The 23,019-nt window shown below is 47.2% G+C and overlaps 3 protein-coding genes across 4 annotated transcripts; all 3 read right to left on the minus strand.

Moving 5' to 3' along the window:
* Positions 1-1,013: 1,013 nt before the first annotated feature.
* Positions 1,014-4,243, minus strand: SF3B6 (splicing factor 3b subunit 6). Of its 2 annotated transcripts, XM_083858345.1 has the most exons (5): positions 4,108-4,229; positions 3,960-4,065; positions 3,600-3,718; positions 1,629-1,767; positions 1,014-1,127 (listed from the first exon to the last, which is right to left on the minus strand). In XM_083858345.1, the coding sequence occupies exons 2-5, from the start codon at positions 3,987-3,989 to the stop codon at positions 1,038-1,040; spliced, it is 378 nt and encodes a 125-aa protein (XP_083714471.1). In that variant the 5' UTR covers positions 3,990-4,065; positions 4,108-4,229; the 3' UTR covers positions 1,014-1,037. The 2 variants fall into 2 exon arrangements, with proteins under 2 accessions (XP_083714471.1, XP_083714470.1); XM_083858344.1 differs by having other exon boundaries at positions 3,960-4,243.
* Positions 4,244-7,786: 3,543 nt separating this feature from the next.
* On the minus strand, positions 7,787-11,008 carry LOC310907292 (splicing factor 3B subunit 6-like). The gene is made up of 4 exons (XM_083857389.1): positions 10,759-11,008; positions 10,399-10,517; positions 8,428-8,566; positions 7,787-7,925 (listed from the first exon to the last, which is right to left on the minus strand). The coding sequence occupies exons 1-4, from the start codon at positions 10,786-10,788 to the stop codon at positions 7,836-7,838; spliced, it is 378 nt and encodes a 125-aa protein (XP_083713515.1). The 5' UTR covers positions 10,789-11,008; the 3' UTR covers positions 7,787-7,835.
* Positions 11,009-11,353: 345 nt separating this feature from the next.
* TP53I3 (tumor protein p53 inducible protein 3) lies at positions 11,354-16,725 on the minus strand (the record flags this gene model as incomplete). Its single annotated transcript, XM_083856134.1, has 7 exons — positions 16,646-16,725; positions 15,940-16,023; positions 15,652-15,794; positions 14,721-14,988; positions 13,267-13,479; positions 12,318-12,514; positions 11,354-11,560 (listed from the first exon to the last, which is right to left on the minus strand). Exons 3-7 carry the CDS (start codon positions 15,787-15,789, stop codon positions 11,354-11,356), a joined length of 1,023 nt encoding a protein of 340 aa, XP_083712260.1. The 5' UTR covers positions 15,790-15,794; positions 15,940-16,023; positions 16,646-16,725.
* Between the last annotated feature and the right edge of the window lie 6,294 nt (positions 16,726-23,019).

The following is a 23,019-nucleotide window of genomic DNA, read 5'->3' on the forward strand; positions in this document are numbered from 1 at the left end:
GGGCTTGTTTTGTCCAGTCAAACACAGAACCTGCTCAGTCCCTTCTTGAGAGCTCCTGCTACAAACAGGTCAATGCAGCCTTTAGCAGGTCACCCTCAGCACACAGAAGCCATGTCACCTTGGGGGATTTAATCTTAAAGCAGATCTCTCTGTGTTCTACATTTATTTATCTAATCTGAAGATATAAAGACTCATATTGCAGCTTATCAAATTTATAAGAGAAAAATTTACACTTTGCTAAGAATTCCTTTGTTTAGGCCAAGGAGTCGCCAGCAGGGCTTGAAAACATGTCCTGGATTTGTGAGATAAGAATGTATTCTATTTGCCATCTGTTGGAGGTGGGGGGCAGTTATCTTATCTCTTCCAAGAACAATGTCTCCCTCCGGGGAGATGTCTCCTGCTAATGGGCCATTAAGTGACTCACTGCATGACTGATAAGGTACATCATCCCATTGTGAGATGCTCCACCCAGAAGGAGGAACCAAGCATTCCTACCTGCATGAAAATAAGCTTGGTCTAAGCCATCGGCCCAGTTTTTCTTCACTGGATTCCCAGAGGAGCAGCCATCTTCGCTGGATTCCCAGAGAAGCAGCTTCTTCCCTGCTGGATTCCCAGAGGAGGACCAGGCCCATCTACTCTATCACCAGACCTTCACAGAGAACTATACCCTTCTACAGGATCTCTGCTTCAGCAGCATTTCATCTGCCACTGCAGGAGGCACAGCCACCATCCAAATGGACTTTTACCAACACCCTGACTCCTCAGGGTGTCAGGTTTTCTGACTGTATCAGTAGTTTTGTTTGTACTAATTACATTTGTTGTTCTTTTTTTTTATTTTAGTTTTTTCTAGTAAATAACTATTATTCCCATTCCCATACCTTTGCCTGAGAGCTGTTTTTTTTTTTTATTTTGAAATTGTGGTAATTCGGAGGGAGGGAGGGGGTTTACCTTTTCCACTTCACAGGAGGCTTTTGCCTTCCTTTACAGACTCCTGTTTTTTCAAACTAAGACAAAACAGTTTTCCAAAAAAGATCAGTTTATTTTGGTGGGTCTGTGTTAATTCCATATTTTTCCTTGAGCAGCTTAAGCTGTTCTTCTTTCTTCTTTGTGTCCATCTTCTGGAATGCCTGTAATTAGGAAAATAAAAGATGTAAGAAGAGGAAAGAAGTCTTTCATCTTATGAAGTTATTTCCCAGTATGTGCAACAAGCATCACTGTGAACTCCATCACCAACACACACCCAGAGCATTGTTTGATTCTTGTCCTTGGAGAATGTCCCAGGGCCCTGGATGCTGCCAGTGACACAGAGGACATAGAGAACTGGAGATTTTTTACCCATAAAAAAGATCTCACCTGCAGCTGTGCAACTGTGGGCCCTCTGCACCCTCTCCTCCAGAGCACACTCCCCACTAACATGTTTTTCACACCCTTTGTCCAAAGGTACTTTTTTTTGCACACAAATCACCAAATAAATACGAAACTCTGACTGTGTATCCCATTCACTCCCTCTAACAGTTTGGATTTTATTTCTTAAGAATCCCCAAGCAGCTATCTTTACCAGCTGATGCTGGGGTTGTATTTTTGTGCCAGCTCTGTTCAGAGGTGACCCCCAGCCCAGGTGCACGTACCCTGTTTGCGTTGTAGTACAGAACCACGAGGTATCTGTTGCAGACGTTGAACCCTGACAGGTGGTCACAGGCGTTCTTGGCATCAAAGATGTCCTCGTACACCACATAGGCTGTTCCTCTGGTCTCAGGGGTGTTCCCTCTGCACACCAAGGGCACAATCAAGGCCAAATAAAATTAACAAGGAGTACTTCATTTATTTCGCAGTGACTGAGATTAGATGAACTAATGCAACTTCACTAAAAAACAATTTGTTATGTTTTTCTAGGTATTAAACTACATCCCTGCTTTCCACACCAGTTCAGAGCCAGACAACAAGACAATGTGCTGTATTTTGCTCCATAAGGGAAATGCACCTCTCTACAACAGCTGGGTTGTTGAAGCTTTTGTCAGGGCTGCCATGTTGTGTCTGGAAAGAATTTAAATCTTCATTATAGCAATTAGCTTTTATTTAATATTACAAGACCTGTCAGTTAGTGGCTGTCTGGATCAGATCTATCTCTAGGATGGAACAGGGCTCCTGGCATGTCACAAAGTCAGTTTAAGAGGCAGAACAGCCCTGCTGGTGCAAGCCCACAGCTGAGGCACAGCCATCACCCAAGGGAGCACCAATTCCATGTCCTTCACCTGAGGGATGGGACACAGGTCTGGACATGTAACAATAATGAGCCCAGAGTTTACAGATCCCAAAGGTCTCGACTAAAAGATGGCAATAGAGACTTCACAATCACAACTGTCTCTAAGGTGCTTCTGAGAACTCCCGAGGATAAATGGTGTCACACAAATCCACACTGGGATCTGTGCAGAAGTGAGGAGGAGAATGGGGACAACACTGCACAAAGCACAAAAGCCTTTACAAAGGGGCTTACTTGTTATGCCTTGGCACAGATGATGTTGGGGTTTCTGTGGGAAATTACATGAATTAGTAGCTCTGAACAAACTGTTGGATGCACACACCAGTGCATCACTCCAGTGGAAAATCTAATTCTGTATCCCACTCTCATGCTGTTCCAGCCCACGTGTTTTCAGAAAATTAAAGTACTGGCTCTCCTTTATGCTCATTAGCAAAAAATCCACCTAATTAGCCAGGCAGTGTTTACACTGCCCCTTGTTTCCTCAGCCACTTCTCCAGCCACATCCACTGCCCCTCCTCACTGGAGAAGGGTCTGTCTGGTGTCACATCCCAGCGTGGCACCAGCAGCACGTGGCCCCTTGGTGTCCTTTGCCTACAGAGGGCAACTCTGGCAAAGTCACTCTACACAACAATCAATTCAACAAGTCACCCAGAGGAGCTGTGGATGGATCCTCATCCCTGCAAGTGTCCAAAGCCAGGTTGGATGGGGCTCAGAGCAACCTGGTCAGGTGGAAAGTGTCCCTGCCCACTGCAGGGGCTTGGAATGAAATGGTCTTTAAGGTCCCTTCCAACACAAACCCTCCTATGATGATCAAAGCTCAGGCCCTCAGCATTTGAGCTAACCAGGAGAATGTCAGAGCTGCTGCAGACTTGTACAATCCCCACACATTTTAGAGCAAAAGGCTCTAAAGTCACATCTCCACCACCCAGACACGGTGTGGCCCGAGGACAGCCTGGCTCTGGCACTCGGGGATTGCTGCTGGCGTTTGTTTCTAGTGAACAGATCCAGCAACAGCAACATCCCTGTTTTCCCACTGGTTAATTACTGGATGCTCAGAAAACAAGAAAACTGATTATGCTCAGCTTCTGCCTTTCCTATTTTTACCCCAAGTCACTGGCTATATTTGAAACTTACTTGAGAAAAAAAACCTCATATTTTATCAACTTCCCCAAGTTCACTTCAAATTTAAGCGCATTCTCTGCACCTCCCAGCAGAATCATTTTCTAACAAATTCACGTGTTAAGAGCATCACCACATCCCACCCGGGGCGCTGCTCCGGGGCATTGAGCCTTTCCCGCTGGGAAACCCCGCACGGCCCAAAGAAACTGGCAATACTCACACTCTGATCTGCCGGATGGGCCCGTACTTCCCGAAAATGTCGTACATCTCCTCGGCCGTGATTTTGTACGGCAGGTTCCTGATGTATAGGATGCGGTTGACCTCCGGAGGGAGCCGGATCTGGTGGGGGAAGGACAGGCGGGGTGTCAGACCCAGAGAACGCACTGAAAACCTTAAATCCAGCAGCCTACGGGTTAAATCATGGAATCATTGACCCCCCGGCACGGCTGGGGCTGGAATGGGCCTTAAATACCACCCAGTTCCACCCCCTTGCCGCGTTCCCGTCAGGGCAGCGGGGTGCCTGGAGCGGGACGAAACCGGAGCCCTGCCCGGCAGGGCCGGGACGGGGCAGCGCACTCACGTTGGCTCGTTTGGCTGCCTGCATCGCCATGGCGGCGGGCAGAGAGCGGGGGCCGCGGCCTGGGACAGAAACACCGGCGGGGAAGGAGCCCGGAGAGGCGGGGAAGGAGCCCGGAGAGGCGGGGAAGGAGCCCGGAGCGGTGGGGCCCGAGCCCGGAGCGGAGACGGCGGCGGGTCCCGGGAGCGACGGGCAGGAAACCCGGATCTATCCCAGCAGGCACCGCGCGCCCCCGTCACGGAGGAACCGGATCTATCCCGGCGTGCACCGCGCGGGAAGCGGCGGCGCCCGAGCCTGACCAGCCCTCCCCACGTGACCTCGATTCCGGCCCCCGCCTTTAGCCCCGCCCCGGAGTTAAGCCCCGCCCCTTCCCCGGGCCCGCCTTTAGCCCCGCCCCTCCAGCTCGGCCCCGCCCCCCGCGCTTCACTCCCGGCCCCTCACGTTGGATCCGCTGCCAGAATTGCCGCACAAACCTTAATTTAAACAAAATTTAATAAACGCTTCCTCCTTATCCTCTCCCCCTCCTCGCCACCCCCATGACTCGGTGCCGGTGTGGAGCAGAAGCGGCAGGATGGCCCCGCAGTGACCGCCCCGGAGCAGTTACTGCCGCGGCCCTTTCTTGACAAAGGCGGGAATTTCGATGATGATTTTCCCGATGTTCCTGTTACATGTGCAGGGACATTGAAAGCCCTGAACAGGCACTGGAAGAAAAACTATGAAATGGAATATTTAATGAAAGACGGCAGCTGAGCTCTCAGAAAAATCAAAAGCTGCTGATCTTGAGGATTCATTGAAGGAATTTTTATTAATTTTATTACCCTAAAGAATGGCTTTTTATGTATGTTTTTCAAACAGCATCAAATCCTCATCAAAACAGACACTGCAGTGCAAGCACCATGCTCTCTGCTATTGACAGAAGCAATGTGGTATTTGCATATGATTTAAAACAGGGCTGGCAGCACGCAGCACCATTATTGGCAGTCTGGTATTTATTATCAGTGTTCATTATTTATTAGAACTATAAATCCAGCATAGCAACAAGCATCTCCAGTTCCCATTTCAGCAAGGAGCCTTCTCCATGCCCAGCAGCTGATGTAAATGATTTCAAGTTATCCAGGTGTTTGGTACATGGATGTGTACGTATACACAGAGCACATATAAATACATGTATTTCTATGTATAAAAGATATATATATATGGGGCAGAGCAGTTTTGTAATCCTTGAAAAGCCATGGATGCTCACACAGAAGCAAATCTCCCAGTAGTATTTCATCAATTTAAACATTTTTAGAGCAATCTGGTTCTTGCCTGGGAACTCTGTGTCAATCTGATGGGCAGGACCTGGAAGGCAGGCTGGCCATGGAGGGACCGCTCACCTAACCCAGCTTGGGCTCCAGGTCTCCCAGTGCCTGTTCTGACTTCAGCCAGGGTTACTGTGGCCTGCAAGGCTTCTTGCTGCAAAAGCAGCAGCAGTTTTAAGGGAAGGATGGAGGGATGGAGGAGTCTTGCCCTAAGCACACAGAGCGTGGCTCTGGCTCACATCCCCAGGGCCTGTGTGCAAGGGAAGGCAGGGCAGAGCTGCTCCAGTGGGATGCTCCTGGGACAGGCACAGGATGGGGCTTCAAGCACCCAAATCTGAAATCACACCTCAGCCATCGGGGCTGCTTTCCCCCAGAGCTGGCTTGGAGCTCACTCTCCATGAGCCATTACTGAACTTTTCTTTGTAGCATCTATGAATTTGTAAGTTTTTTTGAGGAATGAAGAAAATCAGACCATTCAGTGCAAAATGACAAGTGTTCAATTCCTCACTGGTTTCAGGTGGTGAATGTGAGTATTGCTGTGAGCCCCTTCCAGCTGCCCAACGGGGTGCACAGCACAGGGCAACAGCCAGGGATCTCCTCCAGGGGAGATGTGGGGATTCTTCCCACAGTTGGGCACCCTCCTGTCACACACATGGACATCCCTGTACCCCGAGATGGATGTGCTGCAGCTCCTGCCTGGTGATGGGTGACTCCTGACAGCACAGGTACATGCAGGAGGAGCACAGCACCAGGCCAGCCTTGATGAAAAAAAAGGAAAATATGCAGATGTTTATTTTTTCACCAAATGGACACTGCATTGTTCCTGAATCGACAAATTCCAACAAAAAATAACTTCAGAAAATGGAAGCATGCCTCTATGACAATGCACTGAAAAACAAAACTGAATTACAAATCCCAGTCAAAGTATATTGTTATCTGTCCTGGTTCTGCACTGGCTGGAAGTTCTATAGTCAGGGAGTGGAACATCCCCTGCAAACAACCATGCAAATAAATCCTCCCAAGGCAGGATACTACCCACATTCACACAACTTCCAGCTGGTTCAGAACACAGGCAGAGGTTATTTTTCCCACTTCCAAAAGAAACTAGTTATGCACGCTCGGGATCACACTCATTTTTATACACGTAACATGAGTACTGAAAAAAAGAGCTAAAAAATGTAAATTTGTTTTTCTTCCACCAGATGCTACACCAAAAAAAGTGTATGTACAGAAAATGTGTTACAGTTCATCTATGCCAAGTAGAAAACAATCACACTACAGGTATCAAAATGAAAACCTTCACCTACTGTCTCATTTTGGTCATGAGCTCTTCACACCAAATCCTCAGTCAAACCTGGGATACACAACAAAGCCCCCAAACACTTTTTTTTTTTTGTAGTGTGAGAGCTGGGTTGGTTCACTGCAGCAGATCAGAGCTGGCATCAACACTGGGAACAAGGTACTTGGACTGGAGTCCCCTTATCAGCTGGATCCTTTTAAAAGCAGTTCATCTTCTACAGTTTGTGAAAGAAACTTTGTTACAAATGTGGGCTTTGTCCAGTCAAACACAGAACCTGCTCAGTCCCTTCTTGAGAGCTCCTGCTACAAACAGGTCAATGCAGCCTTTAGCAGGTCACCCTCAGCACACAGAAGCCATGTCACCTTGGGGGATTTAATCTTAAAGCAGATCTCCCTGTGTTCTGCATTTATTTATCTATTCTGAAGATATAAAGACTCATATTGCAGCTTATCAAATTTATAAGAGAAAAATTTACACTTTGCTAAGAATTCCTTTGTTTAGGTGTCTTAGTTTGAAAAGACAGGAGTCTGTAAAGGAAGGCAAAAGCCTCCTGTGAAGTGGAAAAGGTAAACCCCCTCCCTCCCTCCGAATTACCACAATTTCAAAATAAAAAAAAACAGCTCTCAGGCAAAGGTATGGGAATGGGAATAATAGTTATTTACTAGAAAAAACTAAAATAAAAAAAAAGAACAACAAATGTAATTAGTACAAACAAAACTACTGATACAGTCAGAAAACCTGACACCCTGAGGAGTCAGGGTGTTGGTAAAAGTCCAGTTGGATGGTGGCTGTGCCTCCTGCAGTGGCAGATGAAATGCTGCTGAAGCAGAGATCCTGTAGAAGGGTATAGTTCTCTGTGAAGGTCTGGTGATAGAGTAGATGGGCCTGGTCCTCCTCTGGGAATCCAGCAGGGAAGAAGCTGCTTCTCTGGGAATCCAGCGAAGATGGCTGCTCCTCTGGGAATCCAGTGAAGAAAAACTGGGCCGATGGCTTAGACCAAGCTTATTTTCATGCAGGTAGGAATGCTTGGTTCCTCCTTCTGGGTGGAGCATCTCACAATGGGATGATGTACCTTATCAGTCATGCAGTGAGTCACTTAATGGCCCATTAGCAGGAGACATCTCCCCGGAGGGAGACATTGTTCTTGGAAGAGATAAGATAACTGCCCCCCACCTCCAACAGATGGCAAATAGAATACATTCTTATCTCACAAATCCAGGACATTAGGCCAAGGAGTCGCCAGCAGGGCTTGAAAACAGTTTTCCAAAAAAGATCAGTTTATTTTGGTGGGTCTGTGTTAATTCCATATTTTTCCTTGAGCAGCTTAAGCTGTTCTTCTTTCTTCTTTGTGTCCATCTTCTGGAATGCCTGTAATTAGGAAAATAAAAGATGTAAGAAGAGGAAAGAAGTCTTTCATCTTATGAAGTTATTTCCCAGTATGTGCAACAAGCATCACTGTGAACTCCATCACCAACACACACCCAGAGCATTGTTTGATTCTTGTCCTTGGAGAATGTCCCAGGGCCCTGGATGCTGCCAGTGACACAGAGGACATAGAGAACTGGAGACTTTTTACCCATAAAAAAGATCTCACCTGCAGCTGTGCAACTGTGGGCCCTCTGCATCCTCTCCTCCAGAGTACACTCCCCACTAACATGTTTTTCACACCCTTTGTCCAAAGGTACTTTTTTTTTGCACACAAATCACCAAATAAATACGAAACTCTGACTGTGTATCCCATTCACTCCCTCTAACAGTTTGGATTTTATTTCTTAAGAATCCCCAAGCAGCTATCTTTACCAGCTGATGCTGGGGTTGTATTTTTGTGCCAGCTCTGTTCAGAGGTGACCCCCAGCCCAGGTGCACGTACCCTGTTTGCGTTGTAGTACAGAACCACGAGGTATCTGTTGCAGACGTTGAACCCTGACAGGTGGTCACAGGCGTTCTTGGCATCAAAGATGTCCTCGTACACCACATAGGCTGTTCCTCTGGTCTCAGGGGTGTTCCCTCTGCACACCAAGGGCACAATCAAGGCCAAATAAAATTAACAAGGAGTACTTCATTTATTTCGCAGTGACTGAGATTAGATGAACTAATGCAACTTCACTAAAAAACAATTTGTTATGTTTTTCTAGGTATTAAACTACATCCCTGCTTTCCACACCAGTTCAGAGCCAGACAACAAGACAATGTGCTGTATTTTGCTCCATAAGGGAAATGCACCTCTCTACAACAGCTGGGTTGTTGAAGCTTTTGTCAGGGCTGCCATGTTGTGTCTGGAAAGAATTTAAATCTTCATTATAGCAATTAGCTTTTATTTAATATTACAAGACCTGTCAGTTAGTGGCTGTCTGGATCAGATCTATCTCTAGGATGGAACAGGGCTCCTGGCATGTCACAAAGTCAGTTTAAGAGGCAGAACAGCCCTGCTGGTGCAAGCCCACAGCTGAGGCACAGCCATCACCCAAGGGAGCACCAATTCCATGTCCTTCACCTGAGGGATGGGACACAGGTCTGGACATGTAACAATAATGAGCCCAGAGTTTACAGATCCCAAAGGTCTCGACTAAAAGATGGCAATAGAGACTTCACAATCACAACTGTCTCTAAGGTGCTTCTGAGAACTCCCGAGGATAAATGGTGTCACACAAATCCACACTGGGATCTGTGCAGAAGTGAGGAGGAGAATGGGGACAACACTGCACAAAGCACAAAAGCCTTTACAAAGGGGCTTACTTGTTATGCCTTGGCACAGATGATGTTGGGGTTTCTGTGGGAAATTACATGAATTAGTAGCTCTGAACAAACTGTTGGATGCACACACCAGTGCATCACTCCAGTGGAAAATCTAATTCTGTATCCCACTCTCATGCTGTTCCAGCCCACGTGTTTTCAGAAAATTAAAGTACTGGCTCTCCTTTATGCTCATTAGCAAAAAATCCACCTAATTAGCCAGGCAGTGTTTACACTGCCCCTTGTTTCCTCAGCCACTTCTCCAGCCACATCCACTGCCCCTCCTCACTGGAGAAGGGTCTGTCTGGTGTCACATCCCAGCGTGGCACCAGCAGCACGTGGCCCCTTGGTGTCCTTTGCCTACAGAGGGCAACTCTGGCAAAGTCACTCTACACAACAATCAATTCAACAAGTCACCCAGAGGAGCTGTGGATGGATCCTCATCCCTGCAAGTGTCCAAAGCCAGGTTGGATGGGGCTCAGAGCAACCTGGTCAGGTGGAAAGTGTCCCTGCCCACTGCAGGGGCTTGGAATGAAATGGTCTTTAAGGTCCCTTCCAACACAAACCCTCCTATGATGATCAAAGCTCAGGCCCTCAGCATTTGAGCTAACCAGGAGAATGTCAGAGCTGCTGCAGACTTGTACAATCCCCACACATTTTAGAGCAAAAGGCTCTAAAGTCACATCTCCACCACCCAGACACGGTGTGGCCCGAGGACAGCCTGGCTCTGGCACTCGGGGATTGCTGCTGGCGTTTGTTTCTAGTGAACAGATCCAGCAACAGCAACATCCCTGTTTTCCCACTGGTTAATTACTGGATGCTCAGAAAACAAGAAAACTGATTATGCTCAGCTTCTGCCTTTCCTATTTTTACCCCAAGTCACTGGCTATATTTGAAACTTACTTGAGAAAAAAAACCTCATATTTTATCAACTTCCCCAAGTTCACTTCAAATTTAAGCGCATTCTCTGCACCTCCCAGCAGAATCATTTTCTAACAAATTCACGTGTTAAGAGCATCACCACATCCCACCCGGGGCGCTGCTCCGAGGCATTGAGCCTTTCCCGCTGGGAAACCCCGCACGGCCCAAAGAAACTGGCAATACTCACACTCTGATCCGCCGGATGGGCCCGTACTTCCCGAAAATGTCGTACATCTCCTCGGCCGTGATTTTGTACGGCAGGTTCCTGATGTATAGGATGCGGTTGACCTCCGGAGGGAGCCGGATCTGGTGGGGGAAGGACAGGCGGGGTGTCAGACCCAGAGAACGCACTGAAAACCTTAAATCCAGCAGCCTACGGGTTAAATCATGGAATCATTGACCCCCCGGCACGGCTGGGGCTGGAATGGGCCTTAAATACCACCCAGTTCCACCCCCTTGCCGCGTTCCCGTCAGGGCAGCGGGGTGCCTGGAGCGGGACGAAACCGGAGCCCTGCCCGGCAGGGCCGGGACGGGGCAGCGCACTCACGTTGGCTCGTTTGGCTGCCTGCATCGCCATGGCGGCGGGCAGAGAGCGGGGGCCGCGGCCTGGGACGGAAACACCGGCGGGGAAGGAGCCCGGAGAGGCGGGGAAGGAGCCCGGAGCGGTGGGGCCCGAGCCCGGAGCGGAGACGGCGGCGGGTCCCGGGAGCGACGGGCAGGAAACCCGGATCTATCCCAGCAGGCACCGCGCGCCCCCGTCACGGAGGAACCGGATCTATCCCGGCGTGCACCGCGCGGGAAGCGGCGGCGCCCGAGCCTGACCAGTCCTCCCCACGTGACCTCGATTCCGGCCCCCGCCTTTAGCCCCGCCCCGGAGTTAAGCCCCGCCCCTTCCCCGGGCCCGCCTTTAGCCCCGCCCCTCCAGCCCCGCCCCGCCCCTCCAGCTCGGCCCCGCCACCCGCGCTTCACTCCCGGCCCCTCACGTTGGATCCGCTGCCAGAATTGCCGCACAAACCTTAATTTAAACAAAATTTAACAAACGCTTCCTCCTTATCCTCTCCCCCTCCTCGCCACCCCCATGACTCGGTGCCGGTGTGGAGCAGAAGCGGCAGGATGGCCCCGCAGTGACCGCCCCGGAGCAGTTACTGCCGCGGCCCTTTCTTGACAAAGGCGGGAATTTCGATGATGATTTTCCCGATGTTCCTGTTCTCCTCCATAGCCCTGTGGGCCTTGGCGATGTCCTGCAGCGCGTAAACGCTGTCCACGAGGGGCTGGAGACGTGGGGAGGCCCATCGGGAAAAATGGGGCAGCGCCTCCTCTGTGAAGGCTCTCACCAGCCGCTCCTTGTACTGGGGAAAAAAATAAAAAACACCTGCAAGGTTATTTCCATTCGTTTCACTCCCCGAGGTGTCCAGAGCACGGCCTATAAACTGTACACAGCCATCAAGAGACACCTTCTGACATTGTCACAGTGACATGGAGATAAAAACATCTGACAAGTGTAAATTGCAAACAAAAAGAAAGCTTTTAGATTTATTACGTCTTAATTGAATGAAATTCTCCAAAGCAAGTGGTGTGAGCTCAGTGCAGAACAATTTGAATCAAACTGATGAAGTTCTTGTAAATATTTGGTCGTAAATCATACACAGAATCCACCTTAGGGCTCCTCACTACGGCTCTTTTACTGTCATATCTGAGAATATTCCACATAAAATGAGTTTTCTTTGATAATCGGGCATCCAAATGGCCTCGGTTTCTACTTCGAATTGACCTAATAGAGATTTTTATTTTCCCCTCCTCAGACTTGATCAAGTCGCCCCATTACTGGGGCTTTATTTCTTTTAGGGCCAAATATCTAATTTATGGTGTTCACGAGCACATTAAGAAGTCCTGGGTGTCATTCCTCTCATTCAGGGAAGAATTTGATAAAAATAGAAAAAAAGACATTTTAACTTAAATTGTGACATTTTCCAAAGTATGTACTAACAGTTCAAGGTGGGGCTTTTTCTGCAAGGATGTGTTTAACACTGGTTTGAAAAGAAAGTTCTCAAAACTACCATAAATTTTAAGATCAAACTGCATCTACTGCTTATAGCCAGTACTTGCCTCCTTGTCTCGGGACCGTAACAGGCTGGTGTGGATGGTGGCTCTTTTGGAAAGCAGCCGTGCCAGCAAATCCCCGTGGACTTCACCTCCACCCAGCAGTCCATAAATAATCCACCGGCCATCAGTACTCAGACAGTTGAGATTCTTCTCCCAGTATGAGGCCCCAACACAATCTAAAATAATATCTGCTCCAGAACCTCAAGTAGAAACAGAAGAGATTTCAGCAATGAAGTCAAGCTGCATTAAGGGTGGGAGAATTTCAAGCAAGACTAAAACCTTGTTATTCATAGGTACAGGGTCAACCCTGCAATTCTTATTTAAATCTTTCTACTGAAATTAAGGAATTGGCACAGTGGTTTGTAAGGAATTACAGAATCAGGCACAAAAAAAGAATCATCGGTTATTACCCATAAGTAGACTCATGCATGAACCACCCCAAATGCTTAAAAAAACTACATTGTTCTAACAGTTAAAGAATTAAGTGGGGTGAGGCACTGGCACAGGCTGCCCACAGAAGCTGTGGCTGCCCCATCCCTGGAAATGTTCAAGGCCAGGTTGGCTGGAACTCAGAGCAACCTGGTCTAGTGGAAAGCGTCCCTGCCCATGGCATGGGATTGGAATGGGATGATCTTTAAAGTCCTTTCCAACCCAGGCCCTGCTATGCTTCTGTGATGATTCAAACCAAAAAGAGAGGATTTGGTCCCCCAGTTCCTTGGGTAGGGAGCAATAACAAGGCACAATATTAATGCTCCAAATGGACAGAGCTAAAGAGAGCCCATGCAGAAAACAGCACAATTAAACTAAGGAAAGGCCTGTTCTGGGCTGAACAGGGTATCAGGTTGTGTTTACAGGGTCACTACTGTCTGCTCCCTCACCAAGTGACAGCTTAAACTGAGTGTGTGTCCACGTGTTGGGAGGTTCATTTGCACTTTCACAGGGTGATTTTTACCTTGGGTGAACTCCAAGACCTTTTTACTGAAGTCTTCCTTCTTGTGGTTGAACCCTGCAGCTGCTCCAGCCTTTGCTGTTGCTTCCAGTTTCTCCTGAGTTCCTGCTGTCACAACGGGAATGGCCTTTGCCAGTCTCACCAGCTGGATGGCTGCCATGCCAACCCCACTGGCTCCAGCGTGGATCAACACTCTCTCACCCTCCTGCACTTTTCCTGGAGGAGAGCATAAGGAAAGTGGTCACCCTTTGGGCGTCACCTTTGGATTAAAACATGAACAGCCTGGAAGATATAGAAGAGGAGGTTGAAAGAGATGCCCTTGATTGGACTTTGGGCAATTGGGCACCTTCATAGCCTTCAGAAAAGAGAGAAATCCAGAAGTAGCAGAGATTGCAGTGTGCTGACAGGACATCATTTTACCAACCTCAGTGGAAGGACTTTGTCTTGGCCATGTGCAGTTCTGGGCATCTGGGACCAAGATGCTTAAGTGGGTGCAGTCACAGCCTTTTATACCATCAGTAGAAAACACACTTGGAGGATGTTCATACTGAGAAGTCAGGCATTCAGCAATGGAGATATTGCTGAGAAATACAATGTTACCCAGAAATGCTGGGTAACATTAAAGACCTCTCCTACCAATCATTTTACCATCTATTGGTTGCATTCATTGGTATGTAACCAATTGCTCCTGAAAGTGAGGCACCAAGTGGCCTCCCACTGATCCCTAGGAAGCAACACGGATTGAAGCAAGTCTGCAGGTAAGTTATATTTGGAATTTCTGTTCCTTATCGGATCTTTTAGATGCCGCTGAAGAGTGTATTTCTCACCTGAGGAAAACCCAGGGAAGTGCTGCCGTTTATTACCTTGGCAGTATATTTTTAAAATGAAGAGTGTGGGCTTCTGTCTATTTTAAATCAGCTTGAGTAGATTTTACCTACAAATAATATCTCTGTTAAATGAGGTGCAAGATGTTGCCTACTGTAGATCCACAAGCAATTAGTGATAAAGTTGTTGATATGGTCATGCATGCAGTGAAGCCAGATCCTTAGAAGTAAGATGTGTTTTCAGGTGTGTGGGAAACATGAGAATAATTTCAGGGTTTAGTCTTAATGGAAGGTGTCCCTGTCCATAGCAGAGGAGTGGAACTAGATGATCTTTAAGATAATTTCCAACCCAAACCATTCAGTGAGAAATACAGAGGAAAAGAAATCTGACCATATTTCCATATCCTTCCTTGTAAATATGTAATCAGCAGGGTAGGTTGGCACTGGGGAGAGGTGGTTAAGATTCAAGGATTTGTGTCTGGCATACTGGATTCTGACCCACAAGAACAAAGTGACAGAGAAGAGGTTCTTTGAAAGCAGACAACATTCAAATGGAGGCATCAAGGAGAGAATTTTGCAACAGAAAGAAGATGAGCTGTTTTGGTGAGATAAATGGGCAAATGCACCTCTCACCTACGAAATGGAGCAGCTGAAATGCTGCCAGCCAGGCTTCAGGGATGGCTGCAGCCTGAGTGTAAGTCATGTCTTTGGGAACTGGCATCAGGAGGCCTTCAGGCACTGTCACAAACTGTGCCTGGCCTCCCCCGGGGAGCAGCGCCATCATTGCATCGCCGACCTTCCACCGCCCCGAGCAGCTGGGACCCAGCCCGGCCACGCTCCCAGCTGCTTCCAGCCCTAAAATGCCACTTGCTCCTTTGGGGGGAGGGTATTTCCCTCTCCTCTGAAATAAAATAAAACAAAAAGAAAGAAGGCAAGGAAGGAAAAGCCAAACATCAGTGAATGTAATGACCTGTAATATTTCTTTCACACATCTCCGGACTAAATTCCTATTTGTTTAATCCTGATTTTGCTCTCTGCATATATTGCAGTAATTTAAGGATTTTCTAACCTCTGGAAAGACTTCTGCTTCTTAAGTATTATTCTTCCTAAGTTTTATTCTTAAAATAAGAATAAATTGAAATACTTGTGAGTCCAGGCTAATCCCTGCTGTGGAGGTCGGAGCATGGCTTGCAGCTCAAACTAATAATTTGAATGTGAATTTGAATGAATTTTCTCCCACTAGAATTGTGCCATTGGAATGTTTCTTTTTCATCTCAAATGCCCAGAAAAGGGTCTAAGATCTGGCATGACAGAGCTTTGGTTTTACATGTTTTGTTGAAAGGCGGCTGCCTTTCCACACCAGCCCAGCCCTGCACTAACTCAGATAAAAACATTTATCTGCTGAATCAACAAACACCTCTTCTTTCAGCCCTATGAACTCTCCCATCCAAATGTTCACCAGGTTTAAACTCTTTTAGCTTATCAGATCTGTCAAGACTTCACAGAGGGGCTTGAAAAATCTTTGTTGTTTTTAGATGCATAAATCTGCTTAACATACACATACCTGGAGTAAATCAGCCCTATTCAGAGCACTGGCAAAGACCCTCACAAGAACTTCTCCTTCTCCTGGATCTGGTTTCACCACTTCTTTCATATAGAGATTTTCTGGGCCTCCTGGGCGATCAAAATAGGCTGCTAACATTTTCTCTAAAACAAAATAAACGAAACAACAAAAAAACCAAACTGAAAAAACTTTGCATGAATGCAGGCACATTAAACATGCAGTGGAAAAATCTCAGTAATGAAAGGTAACAAATGGCTTTAAAAATTCTTATTTATTTATTTCTTTTACCTCAGGAGGTGATTCCTGTGTGCCTGATTTCCTCTGGTAAAGGATCTCTCTGCTGCAGGAGTCTTTCAGGTACCTCCTCAGATGCTGTAAAAATCACAGGAAAAGCTAAGTGCATACCTAATTATTTGTGGTAAGACTGCAAATGCAGAATGATAAACGGCTTGAAACCCCAGGGATGTCAATCCCCACAGGGTGGTGCTCTATGGCTACTTGATGGTGAATAAGCACTTCCATTTATTTGTATAAAATGCAGTTTAAAGGCTTTTCTTTCGGAGGCTGGCTGTCTATCCGTTGTTTTCAACCATTTAATCCAGTCCCACAGAATTTGCCTGTATCAGCAAAAAAATTCAATGGGAATCCCACCTGATGCCACCCCGTAACAATTGTTTCTGCTGTCTTCACAGGGTCCAAATTCAGTCAGTTAAAAATAAGATATGAAAGAAGCTTTTGTCCCTCTTTTATCAGGGTTCATTAACCTGGTTTTTAATAAATTACTGTCTTTGTTGCTAGAAGCAGGCCCACAAAAATGTAAAAAAACCCCAACAAAACAAAACCAAAAAACCCAAAACAAACTCAAAACCACAGAAAAACCACAGGAACTGAGCTACAAGCTTCCAACCATTTTGAGCTCTCAGATCCGCCAGGAGTGGCTGAAAACAACGATTTTAAGAAGCTGCGTGTCTCCCGAGCACATTCCCGAACTCACCTTTTCCCGTTAAGAAGAACGGACAATCCGTGCGCTGGAACAAGCCCAGCCTTGTCCCCAGGAACAGATTCCGATCCCGGTTCCTCCTCTCCAGCCCCGCCCTCGGCTACTCCCCTGCAGGTGAAGGGGAGGAACGGGCCGAGGTTGGAGCGACAGATATGAAGAGTCAGAAATATTAGCACAGCTCACCATTATTTCTGCTAACGACCCGGATTGTTCCCGGGCTTGGCACAGAAATCTGTTTGCGGCGGGGATCGGGGGAAGCCTGGCCCTCTGCCCGCCCCGGTGTGTGTGTGCTGGGCTGTGCTCCAGCCCAGCCAGTGCCGGGATTTCGGGATTCTCGGGGTCTCTGACTCCGTTTCCTGCCCCGGCACTGAGGGTGTGGGAGCTGTGCCAGCCCTGATGCCATAAAAGCTGCCCCAGGATCTGTTCCTGGGGAACAGCCGCGTTCAGAGCTCGCTGGTTCACGTCCTCTAACCCCGAGTGTTTCTACCTGATGGGCTGGAATCAGAGTCAATACTGTTCTGAAAGTCTGATGATATCTCCTTGTGCTTTGATCCCGCCTTTCTCTGTGTCCTGGTCATCAGCTCTTGAGTGTTTGAGCTGTCAGGGCATAAAACTGACGCTTCAGACTATTTAAAAGTGGTATCTCATATGTGTGGGGTTTTTCTGTGGATTTTTTTTTCCCTGGAATAATGAGATTTTTTGGATTCAGGCTCTTAAACTCCCCTTTGAAACGGAACAAATTTAGAATTCAGTATAGCTAAAAATTCTTTATTCTCAGGTGACTTGAGGAGCTAATAATTGATGTGTTTCTGAGGATGAAAAGCTCATGAAGCCTGGTCTGTAGTACACACAGCCTGATTCAGTGCTGGTACTGACACTGTCCCTCCTCCACTGTCCCCAGAGGACTTTGCAATCCACTGCAGTTTAAAACAACTTTCTAATGCAGTCATTGACAATGCAAATTCACGTGATAAAAATACATTTTATTATTCAAGGATGTACAGGACAGTCTGAAAGTGTGTTAATGTAGCCATTTCCTTTGTCCCTTGGGTCTGTGGCCCCCTGCATAGCCGTAATGCCATTAAAGAACTTACTTTGCTTAGTGAGATTGATAACTATCTTATCTGGAAACAGGCTGAAATACAGCATTAGAAAGATAAGGCAAAGCATCTTAAAGCAAATACTGAAGACACCACTTTCAATTCAGTTAAGAAACTTAGAGGGCAGAGGCATAGGGTAGTCCTTTTGTGAGCAGCAAGCCCACAAGTGTTCTTGAAAAAACAGAAGGGAGCTCAGCAGCTGGAATGTTGTAAAGCAGCAGTTTCTTGTTTAAAGTTTTGAACTTCTGTATTTTATTTCCTAATGAGCACTCTTGAGGTTGATGGAGTCAAGTTTTCTGTTGAGTCATCTACCTTTCTCTCTAAAGTAGTCTGCTATAATAACACAAGGACATAAATTAAAAAAAAAAATCAATTATTATAAAAGTCATATACAGAATTGCTGTAATGGAGATGTTTTTTTCAAGTTCAGATCCCCCTCACACTGTACTGCACTCAACACGACAGTGCTGTTTCTGTCTGAAAATTAAAAACACGTATATTTGTGAGGTGTTATCTGCTCTAAAGAATAAACACTGAGCAGTGCTTTAAATAATTTTCATAAATCTCTTGTAACATGTAAAGAAGAGCTTTGTTAGGTTTTGGGGGGGGGGTGGGTTTTGGTGTGGGATTTTTTTAGGTTTTTTTGTTTTTGTTTGATTATTTGGTTTCTTTTCCCTACAAATAAATCATCCAGTACAGCAAGAGTAAAACTCCAAAGAATAACTACTGCAAATCTGGCCGTGGAAAACCTTAGCATTAGTCTTTGCTAGGAACAGTGGCCAGTTATGAACAATGTTACTATTTGCAAGAACAAATAATGTGTGGATGTTGTTACAGGATTTTGAAAGTGTTGGCATTTTTTGCAATCTTTCAGCTTTACACTTTCTGCCTTCCTCCTATAGCAGAAAAAAAAAAAAAAAAAAAAAAAAAAAAGCTCACATCAAATATGATATGGCTCCTGAATTTATTATGAGCAAGCCAGGCAAACTTGGGGCTAAATAACACAGTGGCACCTTTTGGACTTGCTACAGTTCTGTGTGTAGTCCTGCTGAAAATAATAAGATAGAGCTAGTCTGAAGTTTGCTTATAGGGGAAGGCCTTGCTGTTAGATTTAACAAATCTCCTTCCCCAAGGCTCAGCACTGGGGCCAGCTCTGTTTAGTGTCTTTATTGATGGTTTGGATGAGGGGACCCTTAGTGGGTTCCCAGACAGCACCAATTTGGGCTGAAGTGTTGATCTGCTGGAGAGTGGGAAGGCTCTGCAGAGGGATCTGGACAGGCTGGATCCATGGGCTGAGGTCAGTGGTTTGAGGTTCAACAAAGACAAGTGCTGGGTCCTGCCCTTGGGTCACCACAGCCCCTGCAGTGCCACAGGCTGGGGGCACAGTGGCTGGAAAGCTGCTCAGTGGGAAAGGACCTGGGAACAATTTGGAACAATTTCTTCACCAAAAGAGTTGTGAAACACTGGAACAGGCTGCCCGGGGCAGTGGTGAAGTCACCATCCCTGAAGATGGATGACGTGTGAATGTAGCACTGAGGGCCGTGGTTTAGTGGTGAGCTTGGCAGTGCTGGGTTAATGGCTGGACTTTATGATCTTTAGGTCTTTTCCAGCCTAAATGATTCTGTGGTTCTGTGATTCTGGGCACAGGCAGAACTGTCATTGTATGGAAAAATGTCCTTTTTTCATGTTCTGTATCAGTGAGACTAACTTGGCAGCTACAGGTGGTTTCACTGCATTGTTTATAGAAATCTTTCTTTCCAGACTGATATGAGGGATTTGGCTCTGACACGCTGCTGCCAGAAGTCCCTGGGCAGGTAAATGAACCACCCTGGGCACAGCTGTGCAGGGGATCCCCATTCCCGCAGGCCGCTGGGCACAAGGCTCTCCTCTTGCCTGGGGCGCTGGCAAATCAATCACAGTAACACATTTTGCAAAACAAAGTGTAAAGTGTAAGGAAACACTCAGTCTGCGTGGCTCACAGTTATTGTGAGACCTGTGTGTCAGTGCAGCACTGCTGGGGGAAAAAGCCCAGACATTTCCCTCATCTGATGGTATTTCTGGCTGATGCAGTTTCAGATTTGGTGTCATGGTCAGCACTGCAGTGTAGGCCTGGCTCCGTGCCTGAGATGTTTTAGTTTGCTGAAATTCTTGTTCCCAGGGAAACAAACAAAACATCTCGGGCACGGAAACAGGGCTACACTGCAGGGGGATGTCCGAGATCTTGTAATACAATTTAACGAAGTTTGGATAAAAAAACAGGGACCACGACAGCGCCGGCTCGGCTCGGCTCGGCCCTGTTCGGCTCGGTTCGGCTCCGCTCGGACTGGACTCGGCTCGGCTCGTCCCCGTTCGGATCGACTCGGCTCGGCTCGGGCCCGGCTCGGTCCCGCTCGGCTCGACTTGGCGGAGCCGTCCTCGCTTCTGATTGGCTCGCTCACCGCGCGCTCCCTTCTCTGATTGGTGGGAAGCCCTGGCAACGGAAGCTCGCGCTGTGGGGTTGCCATGGCAGTGCGGGACGCTGCCTGGCCGGGCGCGGAGGGATCCGGCCGTGCCTCCGTCCCGTCTGTCTTCGGGGCCAGATCAGAATTGCCGTAACGTTGTCCCCACGGGTTTCTGTGTCCCTGTCCGCACGGGTAGCCAAGTCCCTGTCCCCACGGGCGGTTTATCTTCATCCCGAGATGCTGCGGGTGATGGGTGAGGGACTATTTTTTTTTTGGCGGAAGGTCACGAGGGGCGGTGCGACTGCCGTGAGGCACCGCCAAGGCGCGCTGAGGCGCCATTTGCCCTCAGCGGGGCGGGGCCGTGCGGGGGCGCTTTGGCTCCTATTGCAGCCCCGTCCCGCCGCCCCCGGGGCTGTGCTCACCGTCCCCAGTGAGGGACTGCGGCGCGGGGGTGGTGGGTGTGGGTCTTTGCTGCTCACCTCCTCTTCCCTGCGGCCTGTGGGACCCGCTTCAGAGTGCGGGGCAAGCCGGGACCAGAGGGGGCTCGGCCTTTGTCTCACCGCTGCCGCCGAAGTGCAGGGCCAGGCCAGGACCCTCAGGGCACACACGCGTTACCTGTTATCTCAGCATTCACAGTGTAAAAGGTTCTGTTCACAGAGCTGCCCTGCACGCACTAGAGGCTGGTTCTTTTACCCTTCTCTGTCCCTGCACCTGAGGCAATGAGAGGGGACCAAGGCTCCAGTAAAGCCTTTTTGTTGTGCTTGTGCAGGGTGCCATCCGTGCAGTGAGCCTACATGGCTGAACGGGATTTTGAGAGGACTGAGGCACGTGTGAGGGGGCTTTTATTTGTTACAGAGTGAATAAAATGTGTTTTGTCAAAGCTGCTGCAAAGCCTCGTGTTTGGGCACGGAGAGTGTGACTTTCAGCACGTGGGTGTTTGGGGAAGGACCTTGTTTTACTGAAGGAAGAAGAGAAGAAACCTGTCTTTAAAACTTGCTGATACAGAGCTACACTGCTGACAGCACAGGAGGATGCCTGTTTATCTAGCAAGGGTTTTTAGGCATGGTTATTCTCAAGTTTAATCATCACAGAATGGTTTGGTTGGAAGGGACCTTAAAAATCATCTTGTTCCAAGCCCCTGCCGTGGGCAGGGACACCTTCCCCAAGACCAGGTTGCTCCAAGCCCCATCCAGCCTGGCCTTGGACACTTCCAGGGATCTGGCACAGTGAAATTCCCTAATACAGAACAGCCAACCTGCTCGTGGGATTTGGCATCTGCAGACTGCAACTGCGGGATTGACTAAATACTTGTTTTATCCTGTCAGATTCTGGAAATCCTTTACTCTATTTCTGGCTAAGCCTGTGATTAAACCTGTAGTTTCAAGACCTGCCAAACAGCTGCTGTCTCAGATCAGTGAGCCCTGCCTTTGCAGAGAGGAGGGTTGGCATCTCCTAGCAAGAATCAAAAAAAAGCAGAAAAAGAAAGGATTAAGATTCAGTAGCAGCTTGAGTTGTGAAGATGGTGGGGAGGAATCTGCAGCTGGAGTCTTTACCACTTGTGGGTTCCTGAAGGCAGATTGCTGCAGAGGCAGATTTTTTGTGGTCTGTTTTGTCTGCCCTGGGGTACCCAGGGGAGAGAAAATCCTCAGAGGAGGTCAAACACCTTCTCTGCTTTGTGCTCAGTCCCTCTTTGTGAGGTGGATGTAGTATCAATACCAGCTACTAAAAATAGATAAAAGGGGAGTAATTGTTGGGGTTTTACTTGTTTTACAAGCTTACAAATATTAAAAGATATATTTTCCTCAAGCTTGTGCAGGGATTTACATCTTCTGTCTCAGAAGAACAAAAGTGCTTGGAGTTGAAGGAAATGTGTAAATGGTGACATGACACAGGAGCCTGTGGCACCTGTGCACGTAGGGGGATATATTGATCACAGGAAGGTGTGGTGGATTTGTCTAATGCCAAATCCATATCACCTGCTGTGAAGATTCAGGAATATCCCAGCAGATGTTTTTGTCAGTGCACAAGAGCAGGGAATATGAAATGAAACAAATAAATATGTAGATTACAGACTTTACCTTGAATTGATGGTAAGAAATTTGAATCTGCACTCCAGAGGGGTAAGTTGCGAGTCAGATATTGTCACTAAAGTGCTGGATTGGACAGAATAAACTTAAATGTTGTCTTCTACAAAGAAATGTTATCTTCTATGAGTACCCAGATTATTTGCAGATTCTTTTAACTAGATATTGCAAAAAGTATTTGAGTATCAGATTTTTATTTTTTTGAATAACTGAAAGCTCTGTCTGAAGACTTGGGTTCACTGTCTCTACAGAAATAAGCTTTTCTTTTGTTCCATTCTTTACCTAAGTAATGTTGTGAATCCATTGTTTCCAGGAAGCAGCGTGTCTCCAGTGAATCTGAAATAAATAGGGGTTTAAATGGAGGGTCCTGTAAAGGGCATTTTGCCTCTGTGGTTCCATATCTCTTGTTATAAATCAATCCACATATCCTGATGCACACAAAAGAAAGATTGAATTTTCTGACCGGAGCTGAGTTAGCACTTCAGCATAAGCTTCATCTGGTAGAACTAACTTTAAAAACCAATAAAATGTAGCCGTCCCTGGAGTGAGATGTGGCAGTTACCTGAAAGGGACTTTTATGTGATTGAAAAAGGCACAAAGGAAAGAAGTAATAGTCTAGAGGTGAAATTTGATAACTCTGAAATGCTTCCAAAGCTGACAGGCATTTTCAAATAATTTGTCAATCGCTGCTCTTTGAAACAAAAAGCACTGTCTGTCCATGGTGTGTGGAGGTGGGGACTGAC

This window comes from Zosterops lateralis (assembly GCF_965231275.1).
Source record: "Zosterops lateralis genome assembly, chromosome: 3".
In the NCBI taxonomy this organism is placed as follows: domain Eukaryota; kingdom Metazoa; phylum Chordata; class Aves; order Passeriformes; family Zosteropidae; genus Zosterops; species Zosterops lateralis.

Coding starts and splice junctions, on each gene's coding strand:
- SF3B6 (XM_083858344.1), bottom strand. CDS start 3,989: ATGGCGATGCAGGCAGCCAAACGAGCCAAC. Junction 1,768..3,599: donor CCCATCCGGCAGATCAGAGT/GTGAGTATTGCC, acceptor CTTGGTGTGCAG/AGGGAACACCCCTGAGACCA. Junction 1,128..1,628: donor TGTACTACAACGCAAACAGG/GTACGTGCACCT, acceptor TCCTAATTACAG/GCATTCCAGAAGATGGACAC.
- LOC310907292 (XM_083857389.1), bottom strand. CDS start 10,788: ATGGCGATGCAGGCAGCCAAACGAGCCAAC. Junction 10,518..10,758: donor AGGCAGCCAAACGAGCCAAC/GTGAGTGCGCTG, acceptor TTCCCCCACCAG/ATCCGGCTCCCTCCGGAGGT. Junction 7,926..8,427: donor TGTACTACAACGCAAACAGG/GTACGTGCACCT, acceptor TCCTAATTACAG/GCATTCCAGAAGATGGACAC.